Raw genomic sequence first — 16333 nt, forward strand, 5'->3', positions numbered from 1 at the left:
ATTAAGTGCATACTGGGAGGAAGGCCAAAGGGTGGGAAAGAAACTATTCTGGGTGTTGAAACACTATTGACTGATTCTCCTCCGTGGACACTTAAGTGAAAACACCCCCATTAAGCGGAGAGAACATAGGGGCGATGTGTCTTGGCACCCACCTCCCTTTCTGACCCCCCCACGATGTGCCTCTGAGACTTCGAGCAAGTCACTTTCCCCCTCTGGGCCTCAGTCTTCCGTTTGTGACATGGGGATGGTAAGATGTGTCTTGCCTCTCGGCCAAGGCCACTTTGAGAAGCAGAGTTTTCTAAGGCATCGAGTGCTGAAGGCATCCTTACCACTGTTAATCAAAACAAAACAGGAGGATGTGTACGGTAAGGGGACATTTTAATCTGTGGGAAAGGAGCTTAATCACAACATAAAAGACATCCTGCCTTTCCAAGTAAGTGCACATGAGGCCTCCCCTCCCTCCTTTTTCTTTTTTAAAAACTTTTTGAATTTTTTAAATGTTTATTTTTGAGAGAGAGAGAGTGCATGAGCAGGGGAGGAGCAGAGAGAGAGGGAGACACAGAGTCTGAATCGGGCTCTAGGCTCTGAGCCATCAGCACAGAGCCCGGTGTAGGGCTCGGACTCATGAACTGCGAGATATGACCTGAGCCGAAGTCGGACACTGAACCACCCAGGTGCCCCTGATTTTATGTTTTCAGTATCTGTTGCATTTGAGAGCGTAGAAGCCTTCAAGTGATTTTTATCAACATGATCAAAATAGCTGTCATGATTCATCAGACCATATCTGTACTGTACTTTTTTTTTTTTTAAGTTTATTTATTTATTTATTGAGAGAAAGAGCGCACGCACAGCCTGCAAACCAGGGAGGGGCGGAGAGAAAGGGAGAGAGAGAATCCCAAGCAGGTTCCGCACTGACAGCACGGAGCCCTGATGCGGGGCTCGAACCCATGAACCGTGAGATCATGACCTGAGCGGAAATCAAGAGTCGGACGCTTAGCTGCCGGACCCACCCAGGCGCCCCAGACCACATCTGTGCTTTTAATTTATGTTAGCTCATGAATCATCCTGGATATTACTATGATTTAATCACTGGAAGATTAATCAGCTTGTCCGTGGCCATGCACACAAGAGCTGGCCTGGATGAGCTGACTTCAGCAATGTCTGTATGTTACCATGAGCCTCAGTTTAGAAAAAAATTCCAGGATGAGAAATTGTTCTTTGTGCTGTGGGAAAATGCGTTCACCCCTGTCCACTGTGCTGAAAGTGGTTGGCTAAGAGCAAGTCCCTGTTAGGACTGCACTTTGACGTTGTTCTCTTTGATAGATGCGGCCACAGTGGTTTATTTTCCCTAAAGTGTTCTCTCCAAGATGAAGAAGGCTTTTGGCCAGCCAGGCCCTTTTAGGGGAAGGAGGCTCTTGACCTTGATTTGCAAAACTACGCATCAGATTCTTGACTTTTTTACAAACGTCCTTTCTGTGCCATGGCCCAGCCTGGGTGAAAAGTCATTTGAAAGGTGGCTTTCACCTCTCAGTTCTGAAATATGACCAGGGGGTGCAGCTGGGGCTGCCCAGGACCGTGGTCCCGGGTGGCACCTGCATTTGGAGCTCCGTGCCAGGTCAGCACCCAGAGCGGGTGCTGACGGGGAGATGCCTCCAGTGAGATACCCTTGCTGATGGCCAGCCCGCCTCCGCCTCTTGTCCTTAGTCTTTGAAAAGCCTTCAGCTGTTGCCGGCCTCTTTTTGGTTTTCCGCTCACAGGAATTCGCTTTGAGGCCACTTTCCTTCTGTTAGCCTGTAGGTGTCCAGAGAAGGACCTAACAGAGCATCAAGTCAGATTTTATCTCCCCAGCCTGTTTTTCACGGCCAGTAGCTAATATTTTCCAAACCAGGAAGTAGACATTTCAGTAAAGGTTTGGAAATGCTGCTCTTGTCTAATTGCAAAGGTGTTCCTGCTTGTGGGCTCTTCGTAAAAATTTCCCAAAATTGTAAAAGGTGTCATGTGAGAAGGGAAGCCTTGTCTGTAACCCCGCCCTCCGGGGTAACGGGTGCCCATCCTCATGGCGCAGGTGTCTCTATGTCTGTTTCCATACCTCTGCTAACTTGTTTCTTGGGCGCATGCCCAGAGAGGCGGTGCTTCTGAGCTGTCAGGAGCGCGGGCTCTGGAGACAGAGCTGGGTTTAACCCTGCAGTGAAGGTTACCTGCTCAGATTCCCCGTCTGTGAAAGGCAGGTGATACTAGGACTCGATCTCATGGGTGGTTCTGGAGATTCACAGAGGTCACGGAGAGAGCGCCCCTGGGTGTAGCCTGTGTAACTCAGTGTTCACAAGGGGGCTGAGCATGGTCTCTGGAGCTAAACTACCTGGGAACGACTCCTGGCTCTATCCCTCGTGAGCTGTGTGATTGTAGGCAAGTCACTTAACCTCTCTGTGCCTTACTCTTCTCCTCTGTAAATAGGGGTTGATGACAACAGTACCTGTCTCATGAGGTGGTTATAATTGTTAAATGAGCTGATTTACTGAAAGCACTCACAACTGTGTCAGTAAAGCTTGCGGTATGTTAAGGGTGGGGTGTTGTTATTATATAAAGGTAGGGCCTTTGTCAATGATTTTTGGTAACATCTTCCTTTCTCGTTGGCACAGGCTGTCTTTTCCTCTGTGTTTTACTTTGCATCGGTTCCTCTCTACCAAGGATTCCTCATCATTGGGTAAGGAAAGCTAGGCAGGGTTATTAACTTTTTATGAAACCTCCCTAACATACCACAGAGGAGAGAAGAAACATTGTGTCTCGACTGTGCAGCCCCTGAGTTGCCCGGGATGTAGTTGAGAACCTAACTTGGATTTTTATTTGTAATGTTTTTTGTTTTTTGTTTTTTGTTTTTTTTTTTAATTTTATTTTTGAGACAGAGACAGAGCACGAGTAGGGGAGGGGCAGAGAGAGAGGGAGACATAGAATCTGAAACAGGCTCCAGGCTCTGAGGCGTCAGCACAGAGCCCCACACGGGGCTCAAACCCCCAAATGTGAGATCATGACCCGAGCCGAAGTTGGATGCCCAACCGACGGAGCCCCCCAGGCGCCCCGGATTTTTATTTTTGAATGGCTCAGCCTATACCCAGACTGAGAAAGTGGAGCTCGGTGGGCTTGTGGTTCACAGCGCTTGGCGGTTTGGACCTGGAGGGGGGAGAATGCTTGCCCATGACCGTCCGAGCTTATTGGTGATGGCGACCAAAGCAAGATCGAAGGTTCCCAGACTCAGTGATTTCATTGGGGTCTTAGAAAAAGGGGAAAGACGTGTCTGGAAAGTACCCTCCCTGTCGTGGACCCGGTAGAATGTCCTGCTGCTGAGTCTGTCGGGCGGGCCAGAGCCTTGCTGTCCTGGGACATGTCCCTAGCAGAGCCTGACTGCTGTGTGCCAGTGACCTGTCAGACAGGGGTCGCGTGGACATTTGCTGCCATCGGCTCCACCCCCATTCCTGACTCGGAACTCATGACGTTCCTTTTGATCCTTCAGAGAATGTTCTCAGTGTTTGAGTCACCCAGGTAGGTGGATTGGGTGACACGTGTCCTAGATAGAGACGTGTGTAGGGCACACGCCTGGTTGTAAGGAGGCAGGAAGCACAGAAAGGCTGGCTGGTCCCAGGGGAGAGTCTCACAAAGAATTCTGCCTGCTTCTTTTTTTCTTTTTTTTTAATTTTTATTTTTTATTAAAAAAATTTTTTTTTAATGTCTATTTTTGAGACAGAGACAGGGCACGAATGGGGGAGGGTCAGAGAGAGGGAGACACAGAATCCGAAACAGGCTCCAGGCTCTGAGCTGTCAGCACAGATCCTGACGCGGGGCTCGAACCCACGGACTCTGAGATCATGACCTGAGCCGAAGTCGGCCGCTTAACCAACTGAGCCACCCAGGCGCCCCATGCCTGCCTCTAACTGGAAAAGTGGACTGTCCTTTGTCAGGTCCCAGAAGAATGAAAGAACCTGCCAGAACGTAGGGGCTCCCCGAAATGTGTTCCGTGTGGCCCGCCGCGGACCCCTCGCCGCCCTCAGTTCCCATCTCCTCTCTCCCCCTCACTCGCTCGGCTCCAGCTATACTGGCTGCCTTGCTGTCCTTCAAACGGGTCCTTGCCTCAGGACCTTTGCACGTGCTGTTCTCTCCGCCTGGGATGCCCTTCCCTTCATTTGGGCATGGCTGCCTCTCACCTTTTATGGGTGTTTACTCAACTGTCACATCCTTTGGGCACCCACTCTAAAAAATCATACCACCCCCACGGCTCTTTCCCTCTCCTCCCATTGCAGTGGCCTTCCCCGCACTTACCTGCAGCACACAGTGTAGTTTACCGACTTTGTTGGCTCACAGATGGGCAGGACAGCTCTCCGAGGGCAGATGTTCTGTTTCTCATCTGAAGCTCCAGTCCTTAAAGCAGCCCTGGCCCGTGATGGGCACTTAGTGAGTAGTTCCTGAAGAAATGCATGGGAATGGGGCTCCAGAGGCCGGAGAAGCAGACTGTTCCTTTTCCATCGGCCCGTCTCACGTGCGGCGATTTTTCTCCCCCAGGTACTCCACCATTTACACCATGTTTCCCGTATTCTCTCTGGTCCTGGACAAAGATGTGAAGTCAGAAGTTGCCATGCTGTATCCTGAGCTCTACAAGGATCTTCTCAAGGTTCAGTGAACTCCTCCTTCCCTTCGTCCTCCTTCCCCTTCTTTCTCCCTCTCTCCCTACTTTCATTTCACGCAGACCCTCCATTTCCGGTTTGAACACACAGATTTCGACGATTTGAGCTGGTGGCGGCTTCCTTGAGAGGAAGGAGTGCGGTTTTACATTCTTTTTTCTTAAAAAAGCCATATGTATGCTCCTAGAGAATGTTAAACTGTACAGTAATATGTAAACTGAAAACTTCAACTAACCAACCAAAAACTTAAAAAAAAAAAAAAAAAAGAGCCCCTGACAGTTCCATTCTGCCACTGAGGCTCCTGGAAGCATTTTGGTGTATGCTTCTAAAAAGCGTGTGTGTGTGTGTGTGTGTGTGTGTGTGTGTGTGTGTGTGAGATTTCGTTTATTTGTCTTCCAGGAGTTTTACTGAAGGGCAGATTTATTCCCACCGAATATCAATTGTCTTTTAAACGTGTAATTTCTCAAACGTGTCCAGACATGTGCGAGACGCTTTTTTTTTTTTTTTTTTTGATGAAAACAGGCAGGTTGCCTTGTTGGTGGCAGGGAAGCGTGGGTCAGCTGACACCCTGGGTGAGCCACACACCATAACCTGCTCTTTCTCGTTCTCTCGTTTAGGGAAGACCGTTGTCCTACAAGACCTTCTTAATATGGGTTTTGATTAGCATCTATCAAGGTGAGAAAAGTCACACCAGCTGTGGGGTTATGCTGGGGGTTCTGTTGTCTGTAGAACACGAAGAAGCTGGAACCCTGAAACTTGGTTAAGGGGTGGGACGGTGCACCCCAAGGGGGCCCTACCCGGCATTTTGTTTTTTTTTTTAATTTTTTTTTTTCAACGTTTTTTATTTATTTTTGGGACAGAGAGAGACAGAGCATGAACGGGGGAGGGGCAGAGAGAGAGGGAGACACAGAATCGGAAACAGGCTCCAGGCTCCGAGCCATCAGCCCAGAGCCTGACGCGGGGCTCGAACTCACGGACCGCGAGATCGTGACCTGGCTGAAGTCGGACGCTTAACCGACTGCGCCACCCAGGCGCCCCCCTACCCGGCATTTTGTAAGGACCAGAACATTCAGCACGGTGATAGATCTGTGAGGAGGTGCTGTCTGCTTCAGGAGACAGACTCAGAGAAAAATACAACGAACACCAATCACTACCTGCTGGGGTGTGCGAGCCACTGTGACAAAAAGCGGTTGCTTTCTGGAATGTTCTGATACTTTTTCTGAGGTCCTTATAGTTTTTGAGAAATGTGTCTGCTTCACTGGCCTCCAGGGAGGGTCTCTCAGACTGCAGAGAGACTTTGTAGGATGACTTTTAAGTGTAGGAGGAGAAAATACCAAAACCCCTGTTGGTGTTTATTTCTGTTTTTATGCGTGTTTTATAATATATGTGATTGTGCAGTGGTCGTAATATCCATCTACGTCTGCCCAGGTACAGACGTCTACTTTACAAATACACATTGTGTGTTGTGTGGGGGTGGTCTTACTGATGTCATGTGCAACCAATAGGTGTAGATACTGTTAAAATTGTTGGCAGGAAGTTAAATTATCAGTAAAAAAAAAATCAGGGGGAGGATTTTTAAATTTTTTTTTTTTTAATTTTTTTTTTTTAACATTTATTTATTTTTGAGACAGAGAGAGACAGAGCATGAATGGGGGAGGGGCAGAGAGAGAGGGAGACACAGAATTGGAAGCAGGCTCCAGGCTCTGAGCCATCAGCCCAGAGCCCGACGCGGGGCTCGAACTCACGGACTGCGAGATCGTGACCTGAGCCGAAGTCGGTCGCTCAACCGACTGAGCCACCCAGGCGCCCCAGGGGGAGGATTTTTAAGAAGTACATCAAAGTATAATATACGCATTGATTTTTGCAGCCACCTTTTGTATGTAAAAGTTCATAAATCAGGAGCACTGAAGCCCCATTTCACCCCTTCATCCTGAACCCCTGGCACGATGGGCTGTCGCTTGAGGAGTTTTGGGGTTGAGCATCTCCTGGCCCTGCCTCTGTGTAATATTCTTGTGCTGTCAGATATTTGAGCTGTGTGTGAGGACCATCTCTCTGCTTTTCTGCTGTGCTAGAAAAACACGTATCCGTTCCCTCTCCCACTTTCCTTTCTTGCCTCCTTATAGGTACAGGATGCTCTGAGTGTCTCTGGGTTACCTCTGGCATTGTGTGTGTGTGTGTGTGTGTGTGTGTGTGTGTGTGTGTGTGTGTTGTGGGCGTTAGGGCGTAAAACAACACATGACTTAAGATTGACCATCTTTTTTTTAAAATTTTTTAACGCTTACTTATTTTTGAGACAGAGAGAGACAGAGCATGAACGGGGGAGGGCAGAGAGAGAGGGAGACACAGAATCGGAAGCAGGCTCCAGGCTCTGAGCCATCAGCCCAGAGCCCGACGCGGGGCTCGAACCCGCGGACCGCGAGATCGTGACCTGGCTGAAGTCGGATGCTTAACCGACTGAGCCACCCAGGCACCCCACCCATCTTTTTTTTTCAATTTACATCCAAGTTAGTTAGCATCTAGTGCAATGATGATTTCAGGAGTACATTCCAGTGGTCATCCTCTATGTATAACACCCGGTGCTCATCCCAAGTGTCTTTCTTAGTGCCCCTCACCCATTTAGCCCATTTTGTTTTTTTCCCCTTTCCATTTCTCCCCTTCCCTCCTTCCCTCTGTCTCTCCCTCTGTCTCTCTCTCTTCTCCCCTGCAATTATAGACTCCTTATGACGTAAGGTCCAAAGAGAAAATAGGAAATCAGAAGGAGACACCTCTTTAAAGCCTCCATAAAGCACCACTCATCAACCTCATTTAGCAAGTGCCATCTTTCATGAAATGGAAAATAAAGGAAAAGGAGCCCAGGCCGAGGGGGCTCTGGAGGGGAGCGGGAGGGGCGGCAGCTGCGGGCAGGCAGGGCTGTGCGGGGACACCGGCTCCGTCTGCCTTCGCAGGGAGCACCATCATGTACGGGGCCCTGCTGCTGTTCGAGTCCGAGTTCGTGCACATCGTGGCCATTTCCTTCACGTCGCTGATCCTCACGGAGCTGCTCATGGTGGCCCTGACCATCCAGACATGGCACTGGCTCATGACCGTGGCCGAGCTGCTCAGTCTGGCCTGCTACATCGCCTCCCTGGTGTTCCTCCACGAGTTCATCGGTAAGACCCGCTCTGTGGCTGAAGCCGGGCAGTGAGGTCCAGGGGCCCCCTGCCCAGCGCTCATCCTGGGGTCTTTGTCCAGCTGGCCTTGGCACTCAGCTGCCCCCATTTTCTTACTGGTGTCCCAGTGGGGCAGATAGCACCTGTGGATCAGCTTCCCGGAACAGAGGCTGGTGGGCACAATGTCAATGGAGTGTTTCCTTTTGAAAACACACTGCACTAAGTGACTTCGAAGGGGGTTCCGTTGAATTCGACAGAGGCCTGGTAGGTTTCTCGAGGGAGCCGGGCAAAGTGCCGGGCTCTGGGGGGCGAATGCGATGTCGGACATCCAGGTTTTGTTCATGAATAAATGGTAAGTCCTGCAGGATTTGTCCTTATCAGTAGGTTAAGAAACTCCACCTTCCCCTGAAGGCGTCTCTGATCAGGTCTCATGTTCATCAGCAAACGCTCCATAAGGTTTTGGTCAAGGTAAAAGGAACATCTGGTTACTGAAGTCTTAGTTTCACACTTGTCCTGAGAGTCTCTCAGAATGCGTTTTTGTGAACACCTACTGTGTACTCAGTGGCTTGGGGGTGGCGAGCTCTGCCCTCAGGAAGCTGTCACGGGGCCGGCTGGGCAGACGCACGGGTGGGACCGTGGCCCGTGCCAGCCACACGCTCCCCATCTGTGCCCCGGAAGTGGTGTCCACTCCACTACTGAGGAAGGCTGCGGGCTGTGCTCTGCTCTCTCAAAACCCTCCAGACCGCGGGCTCGCTGTCCTGCAGCGGAAGGGGGCGTCCGTCCCTCAGTGGAAGCCCCCTAGGCCACCCGGTTCCCGCTCTGCACCGCCCTCAGACCCCACCCGTCCTGGGCTTTGGTGACCATCCCGGAGGCGAGGGGAAAACATGTCTGGTGTCGGAGTGCCTTTCTGCTCTCGGGCGGCGGGGTTTGCAAAGAAAAGCGCCAGCTGTCAGATTCCAGATCAGAAACACCTGTAAGAATTGTTTCTGCCTGTAGTTTTGTTTTCCTGGTGTTGGAAGTAGCATTTCAGTGACTGTCAGTGAAGGCACAGGTCAGAGAGAGGAGGGAGTGGGGAGAATCCCAGCCCTGGAGACGGAGCCCAGGAAAGGGGCCGGTGCCAGGAGGCCATGTGTCAGTGAGGAGAGGCAGCCCCCCCCTCCCCCCGCCCAATAGCTATGCTGGCAGTTCCTGAGCTGCACAGGCTTTCTGGAACATTCCGCCCGCTCACCGCCATCTTCCCTTTTGCTTGCATTGCAGATGTGTACTTCATCGCCACTTTGTCATTCTTGTGGAAGGTGTCCGTTATCACTCTGGTCAGCTGTCTCCCCCTGTATGTTCTCAAGTATCTGCGGAGACGGTTCTCCCCGCCCAGCTACTCGAAGCTCACCTCGTAGGCGTGCGCGGGCCGAGGGCACCGCGGCCTCTGCGCCCTTCCGGTGGACAGAGTTCAAGTTGCGTTTTTTTTAACCGCCACCTGTGGATCTCGCGGTAATGGCTACCGCGTGCCGTTTGGACGCGAAGCGGCTGAATGTGCAGAGTCCCGAGGCTGGTTCAACGGGGCAGGCTCCTGGGACGTGCCCGCGGGGGCCTGCTCGAGCCCCGGATGACTCGGCCTCAAGTGAATGTATATACGTGAAAGCTGGTGGCTCGGCTAACACATTCATACGTGGGTCACCGTGCGAGCTTCCGAGGACTGGGATTCTGGTGTCGTGTGATAGAAGTTTCTGTCCAGCTGCGGATTGTAGAAGGGTTTGTTTGTGTTTTTGTTTTAAACAGTCCTAATGTGTGTGTGCTCCCCGCGTCTTTCTCGCTCTGAAAAAACTGGCTGCGGAGAAGCGTCAAGCTCTCGGTCTACGGGTTTGCGGGAAAAGGCCATGACTCTGGTCAAAAGTGACCCAGACGGTAGTCGCACGGCCGGAGTGCCACCCACCCCGCCCGAGGCCGCTCTGCTTGCCGAAGCCACGCTGCCTTCCCAGAGCGACACAGAGCGGACCAGGGCAGAGCGAGCGAGCCGTAAATCCCCTCTGTTCTCCCGCGTCAGATTCAGCTTCGACGGTGCCCGAGTTAGCGCCACCTGCCTCCTCGTAAAAGAATTTCAAAGGTGTTACCCTGCTGTGTTCGGACCTGGTAACAATTACAAAGCCTGTGGCCATCTGAGGACACCCCTCAGACATTTTCAGCAGTTGCTTTAGCAGGAAAGGTGCCACCGAACGGCTCCTAAATGTGTCGACAGGGTGATAAGAGACTCAGCTAATTCTTTAGACAATGTAGCATATGCGGCTCAGGCCTCCTGAGTCCAGAGTGCAGGGTCAGGGCTGGGGGCTCTCGGCTTCCACAGAAATCTGTTTCCCATCAGGAGGATGAAATGGCCAAGGCAGAGGCATCATAACCATGCCCTTCGTCGGCGGCAGCTTCGAGCAGAGAGTCCCTGGGAGGAGGAGGCCCAGGCTGCCGGCTCTGGGGTCGGGGCTCCGTTCCGCTGCCTCTCGAGATCTCCAGGGGGAGCTTGCTGGAAGGCCGCCAGCGGTAGAGACCCCTCCCCCACCGGGATGGCGTACCCGCACGTGTGTTTCTTATAAAGCTGTGGCTTCTCTTTCCAGAGGAGGGAAGGGAGTTTTCAAGCGCTGGGCGTGGCGGGGCAAGGCATTCTTGGGTTTTCGAGTCACTTGGTGCCACATATGCGTGCCATCAGGGTTAAGTCGGCGGATCTTCCAGTGACTGTTTGCGATCTCGGATCCGTGGTTAATTCCTTCAGCCCTTCAGCATGACGCTTCTTGTGCGTGCTTCAGAGACGCGAGCTCCAGCCTGGCCGCCGCGCCCACGGCCCTACGCTCAGCCTGCGGCTGGGGGGTTGGGGGCGGGAGGAGCGGGCACATCGGTTCCCGGCCTTGGGAGCACTCTCCATATGCTCATGTACTTATGTTGCCCTTTTAAACCCTTATAAAATGATACTAAGTTTCAGGCACTGGGTAAACTGGCTCTTGGCATTGCTTCTGTTTTAAGATTCTGCATTTTTGCAGTATTTCGGCCGTTCTGTTCCAGCCATCTCTGCCACACCGGAAGGATCCGCAGGGAATATAGGTCGCCGTGAATGAATGGTTATTTAGGAATAGGACCTTTCAGCCGGAAAGATTGAACGGGTCTGACTTCTCTCTGAGTGATGTTACGTAGTTTCAAAGGTAGAGGAGGGAGCCTTGGGCTCAGGAGTTCATACTTTGATCTGTCTTCTTCGAAGTCCGGTTGTAAGTCTTAAGTTGTTCTGATCTGAGGTTGCAAACCCTGAACCTGGCCTTGTTCACAGACAGGTGATGGCTTCTGCAGGTAGGTCTTGCCAGAAGTGCTGTGAGGAAATTTTGGACGTTCCCAGCAGATACAGGGAGACGGTCTCTTGCTTTGTTTTTTTTCCCCCTCAAGTCCCAAGTTCGATCCAGGTGTGTGAGCTGACTTTTGAAGTCAACGCCTGAGATGCCACCTGACATCTCCCAGGAAGAGAGCTGCCGAAGAAGCCACGCCTGGAAGTGGAGGGGTGCTGGTCTGTGCCATTGCAAACCTTGTTCTCTCGTCCCAGCTGCGCTCTGGCGGAGGCAGTCGGGGGCCAGAGGGACCTAAACCCCAAGCGGAGCCCCGACCCCCACGCCGTGGAGCCTCCCCATCAGTGGGCAGCCTGCTCCCTCCACCTGCCGGGGGTCGTCGGGTGTCTGGGGATGCGTGTGCTTCTCAAACTCTGGCGCCCCAAAGGGCAGGAGCCTCAAGTCGGTCGAGGGTACGGGATCCTTACCTGCACCCGTCAGGCCGGTCCCAGCAGAGGACCCGTGTGCACGAGGATTATCTCAGTTGCGGGGAAAGGTAAAACAGGAACCTCCTGAGTTCGTAGATCTTGAGCAGACGGATCCCGTTGACCTTTCTCTCGGTTTACCAATCTGGAAGGAATTTAGGAAGCGCCACTGACCCCTGCCCCTCACCTTGGACCTCAGTGGGACCTAAGTCTCCGGCAGCCTATTTGATTTGAGGCCGGAGGCCCCACGGCACACAATCAGTGCTATTCAAACCTTTCTCCTCAAAGTAAAAATTAACCCCCCGCCCCCGCCCTCTGACACCACTGGGTATCTCTGTCCTGGTTAGCACTTTTGTTATTTTATGATTATTTTTGTTCTGTCTTTTGGTGATGGTTGTACGTGCATGAGGATGACGGGATCCATTCGGTTTCTCCTCCCCCCCCCCCCCCCCCACTTCCTTCCTCTAAGAAAATGACCAGACAAGCTTCTCCATTTCAGTAATTTCTGAAGCCTGACAGTTTGGATCCTAATTTGGAGGGCGCACATGCTCACATGTGTGTTGCCCGTGGTGCTAGGGGGGTCTGGTTGCACCATCTCTGGCTGCTTGGGGCAGCGGACTTTGCCACAGAGCGAAGGAGGGGCGTCCCAGGGGGCGTGTAGACATCGGAGCAAACCACCTTCGAAGCCACCTGGAGCCGGGAGACCGTGAGCTGGGATGTGTCCCGCTGTTGGTGTTGTCCCATCCGGGCCCCAGGCCAGCTTCCCTTCCTAAGCCCTCTTGTGTGTAGTCTGCTTCGGTACCCGTGTCTGGTCCCCTCTGTGTGCTCTCTGCTGAAAGCTTAGGTCACACTGACAACTTCTGAATGTATTTTGAGTTCTGTGCTCATTGGGAATGGACACAATAATGCCTCTTCTCCTTTTCCAGATTTTTGCTTTTATACTTTGTTTTGTTTTTACTGGGGTGGGGATGGGAAAGCCCTCATGCCTTTATGGGGCAGCATTTTAAACCTTTGCCAAATCGCCAGTGGGACCTACACGTGCTTCCGCACCATCCTGTTGAAGACAAACACCTCTCAGCTGTTTTTATCTTTAATCTTTTGTGTGTGTGTTTAAGTGTGTGTGTGTGTGTGTGTGTGTGTGTGACCTGAGTTTTTGATGAGATACTTGATTTGCATCAAAATCCCGTTACTTCCAGCTTTGTTGTCATCAAAAAACATAAAAGGAGCTTGTAAATAGAACAGATTTTACTTCTCCCCCCTTCCTTTCATGTAAAACCTTTTGCCACGTATACTTAGTGGAAAATATTTCCATTAATGATGTTCATTTCATCTTGGGAAAATACATCTTGTGTTTCGGAACGGAACCGAGAGGCCTTGCCACCGTGCGGGCAGCGTCCCCGAGACCTCGCGCTCTGCGGCGTCTGCTCACGCCATGGCGCTGATCCTGCGGATCCGGCTTCTCTGTCACCGCGTGCTTGGGGGTGCCGTCCGTTAACGTCACTGGGCAACGTCAGTGGATACCGCGTTTGGGGGGGGGGGCTGCTGGGGGGGACGCGGTATTAGCAAACAAAAATTGTGGCCACTCTATGATTTTGTTGCAGGGGGGGTAGCCGTAAGCTCATCTAGGAGTCGGCGGCCTCCTCATTAGTGGATTCGTCCGTGTAATGCACATAGCACATACCCACCAGGACAGCGTTCTTTCATTAGCGGGAAGCTCTGGTACAGGATGCTTTAATTTAGCAGGAACTCCCAGATGATTTAAATCCTCGATCCCGTGATGATACACATGTGATCCTGCGTGTTTCTGACCGGTTGTCCTTTCATTGTGTGCCAGCGTGGCTCATTGCTGCTGCCCAATAAAGCTTGTGTACTTTCTGCCTTTGGGGATCATTTTAATTTGTGCGGAAACAGGAATTCTGGTGTCAAAATGAAGGCTTTTTATGATAACGCTCCGATTTTGTGTGTATCTCGTGGTACAAAAAGGGAAGAACTGTTTTTCCAGTTATTTTGATTTTGGCAAAAAAAAAAAAAAAATCCCATCCCAAACCCGTGCATCATTTATTATTCTGTACCGTTGTCTATTCCAGACATGTCAGAATTTCAAAAGGTGACCGATACAAATAGGAAAAAGGAGAAAAGTATTTTATAGGATTCAGATTTATACACATGTAGTCCTTGATCTGTTTGGATACCTTTAAAAAAAATCAAATAATATGAGATTTAGGAATGCAGTCACCTAAGTTTCAGGGAGGAGAGGTTTCTAATATTTTATTAATCTCACCCAGTGATTCTCAGCTGGAGGGCTTTTGTCCACCACGGGACTTGGGGCAGTGTCCGAGGCATTTTTGGTTGTCACGGTTGGGGTGGGGTGCTCAGGGGCCTGATGAGAGGCCAGCGATGCCGCAGGACAGCCCCCCACCCCGTGGAGCCATTCGACCCCGAATGTCCAAGGTACCGCGGTTGAGAACCCCCGATACAACCTGCACACGTCCGCTTTATCGCTGCGGTGTGAACGCCCGTGTCTTGGGAAACCAGCTATGTACCAACGAGCCACATGTTTTAATGAGGAGCTATTTGTGGTGTGGGCTGCTGGTTTCCACACACTGGCTCTCGTTGAGGGGGTCACCCCCAGGGTGTCGATCGGAAGGAGCGTTGTCAATGCGCCTGTGTCTCCATCGCTTGCGTCTCCTCCCAGCAAATCGGAGACGCAGGCTCTCGGCTCTGGTGACCTGGGCTCAAGAGGGGCGAACGGTACTTTTCCTTAACCCTGTGGCCATCAAAGTGGTCTTCCCACCGCTTTTGCCTGTTGTGAAATTCCATCCGGGTGTAGGCACCGCTCCATTCCCGCCGCTAGGGGGAGCTTGAGATTGAAAGACCTTTATGTTTCCTGTTTTCAACAACCAGGAAGGTCCAGTGAACCCAGCTGCTCTGTTCAAGACGCTGCTTTCATAGTTTCAGAATTTATTTCATGGCCAACGGCTCCGTTAAAAACAGACATTTCTTTTTATGTTGTTGACCAGACTATTTTGCTGGACTTAGCTTAAAACACACACACACACACACACACACACTGGGGTTGGGTGGGGGAGGGACTGTGAGAGATGAATATTTACTTGATCTTGGATATTTGTATTTTTGGATATTTGGCCACTGGGAAGGCTTGCCCTACTCCTTATTCGGGCTAATAAGGTTTTGAGACGCAATGTACCAACGCCCCCAAGTACTTGAACTGTTTTTGTTATGAAACTTTTCAGGGTGACATGAAACCCTGCGGTATTTGTGAGGAGACCTATAAATGATGGATTTGCTCACCTCAAAATAGAACGGTAGTCGCTCCAAACTTTCCAGAAGTCGAGCACAGTAACAGAATTCATTCAGGACTCGCTAATTTCCTACTTGAAATGGGTTACATAATAGAACAGTCCCGCCTTCGTGCCTCTCAAAGCTACCCATGAAATGTATCATTAAAAGCTAGATGGTGAAATGTATCATTAAAAGCTAGAAATAGCTTTGCTAAACTCTGGGAAAAAGAGGAGTTTTCTTTCTCCCCCCTGATACCTCCCCCCTTTTCTTCACCCAAACATTGCATAATGTTAAAAAAGTCAAATCTTTCCGTGGGATTTGATTTCATCCTCCATGTGGCTGTGGTCAGAGGGTAACTTCAGCACTTTGGGGGCCGGCGGATTTTTGGAGGATCACGCATCCCCGGATCAGTTTCCATCCAAAGACTTAGCAGACAAACACACCCGATGCTGGGGTTTAGCCCTCTCCCTTCTCCCCCTTTGGTGGATGAGTTATCTGTAACGCAGCGTCTTTTCAGAGGGCCTGCCTTCTCGCAGGAATGTCAAAGCCAAGCCACCCCTCAGCCTTCCATGTTGAGGTTTGGACTTTGAAACGGGTTCCCTCTAAGATTTGGGGTAGTTGAATCACATCGTGAAGTCACTAGCTCCACGGTCTGTGCTTGATGACCTAACAGGTCCCGGTTCTTAGACCGCAGCCTGCAGGTTCTGTTCGCTCACACGAAGAGCTTTGCGTTCTGAACCTCTGCTGTCCCATTTTCAAGAGATTTAAGAGCACATTTTCTTTTCTTGGGTCCACCTGAGCTCCGGAATATTTTTAAATTTTCCTCAAGAAAGAGTGCAAGAGCCAGAAAGAGAAAGGGGGACCGGGGTTAGACGGAACATGCTGACTTCCGTTCATTCGTTCACCAAATAAATATTTACTGAGCACCTACTGTGTGTTCGGTACTGCTCTTTGGGCTGGAGGATCGTGGAGAACAAGTGGACGGTCCCCACCTTCCTAGTGGTTACATCCATGTGTGCGTGAGAGAGACGAAAGACAGATACAGACTCTAATACCCTCCTAAGACAAAGGGGGGTGAGGGGTGGGCAGAGGGTATTGATCAAGTAGGAGTAAGAGTGGAGAAAGTGATGGGGGTCAGGGAAGCACCCTTCGGGGATGGGCCCACTGAAGCAGAAAGATGAAGGATGAAGAGGTGGGGGTCATGGTAAGCTCCGGGACAGCGGCATTGATGCAGTGGAGAGTGCAAAGGCCCTGGGGTAGGAGAGGCTGGGCATGTTGGAGGAGCAGGAAGAGGGGCACGTGGCTGGTGTGCTAAGGCCAAGGCGGGGCACAGAGGAGGTGAGGGCAGGGACACAGGGCCTGCAGACCGTGGCGTTCGGGTTAAGGAGTCCTGTCTAAGAACTGAGCAGGCATTATTGAAGCTTGCCTGCTGCACT

At 51.2% G+C, this 16333-nt stretch overlaps 1 protein-coding gene across 3 annotated transcripts in view; it reads left to right on the top strand.

Moving 5' to 3' along the window:
- The window catches only part of ATP9A (ATPase phospholipid transporting 9A (putative)), a 129274-nt gene extending 115805 nt beyond the window's left edge, over positions 1-13469 (top strand). For all 3 annotated transcript variants that reach the window (XM_042930649.1, XM_042930651.1, XM_042930650.1), the window contains 5 exons: positions 2640-2704; positions 4552-4660; positions 5288-5345; positions 7616-7819; positions 9077-13469. In XM_042930649.1, coding sequence (XP_042786583.1) covers positions 2640-2704; positions 4552-4660; positions 5288-5345; positions 7616-7819; positions 9077-9213 — 573 coding nt within the window. In that variant the 3' untranslated portion in view covers positions 9214-13469. The remainder of the gene's footprint in view (positions 1-2639; positions 2705-4551; positions 4661-5287; positions 5346-7615; positions 7820-9076) is intronic.
- The last annotated feature ends 2864 nt before the right edge of the window (positions 13470-16333 follow it).

This window comes from Panthera leo, chromosome A3 (genome assembly GCF_018350215.1).
Source record: "Panthera leo isolate Ple1 chromosome A3, P.leo_Ple1_pat1.1, whole genome shotgun sequence".
In the NCBI taxonomy this organism is placed as follows: Eukaryota; Metazoa; Chordata; class Mammalia; order Carnivora; family Felidae; genus Panthera; species Panthera leo.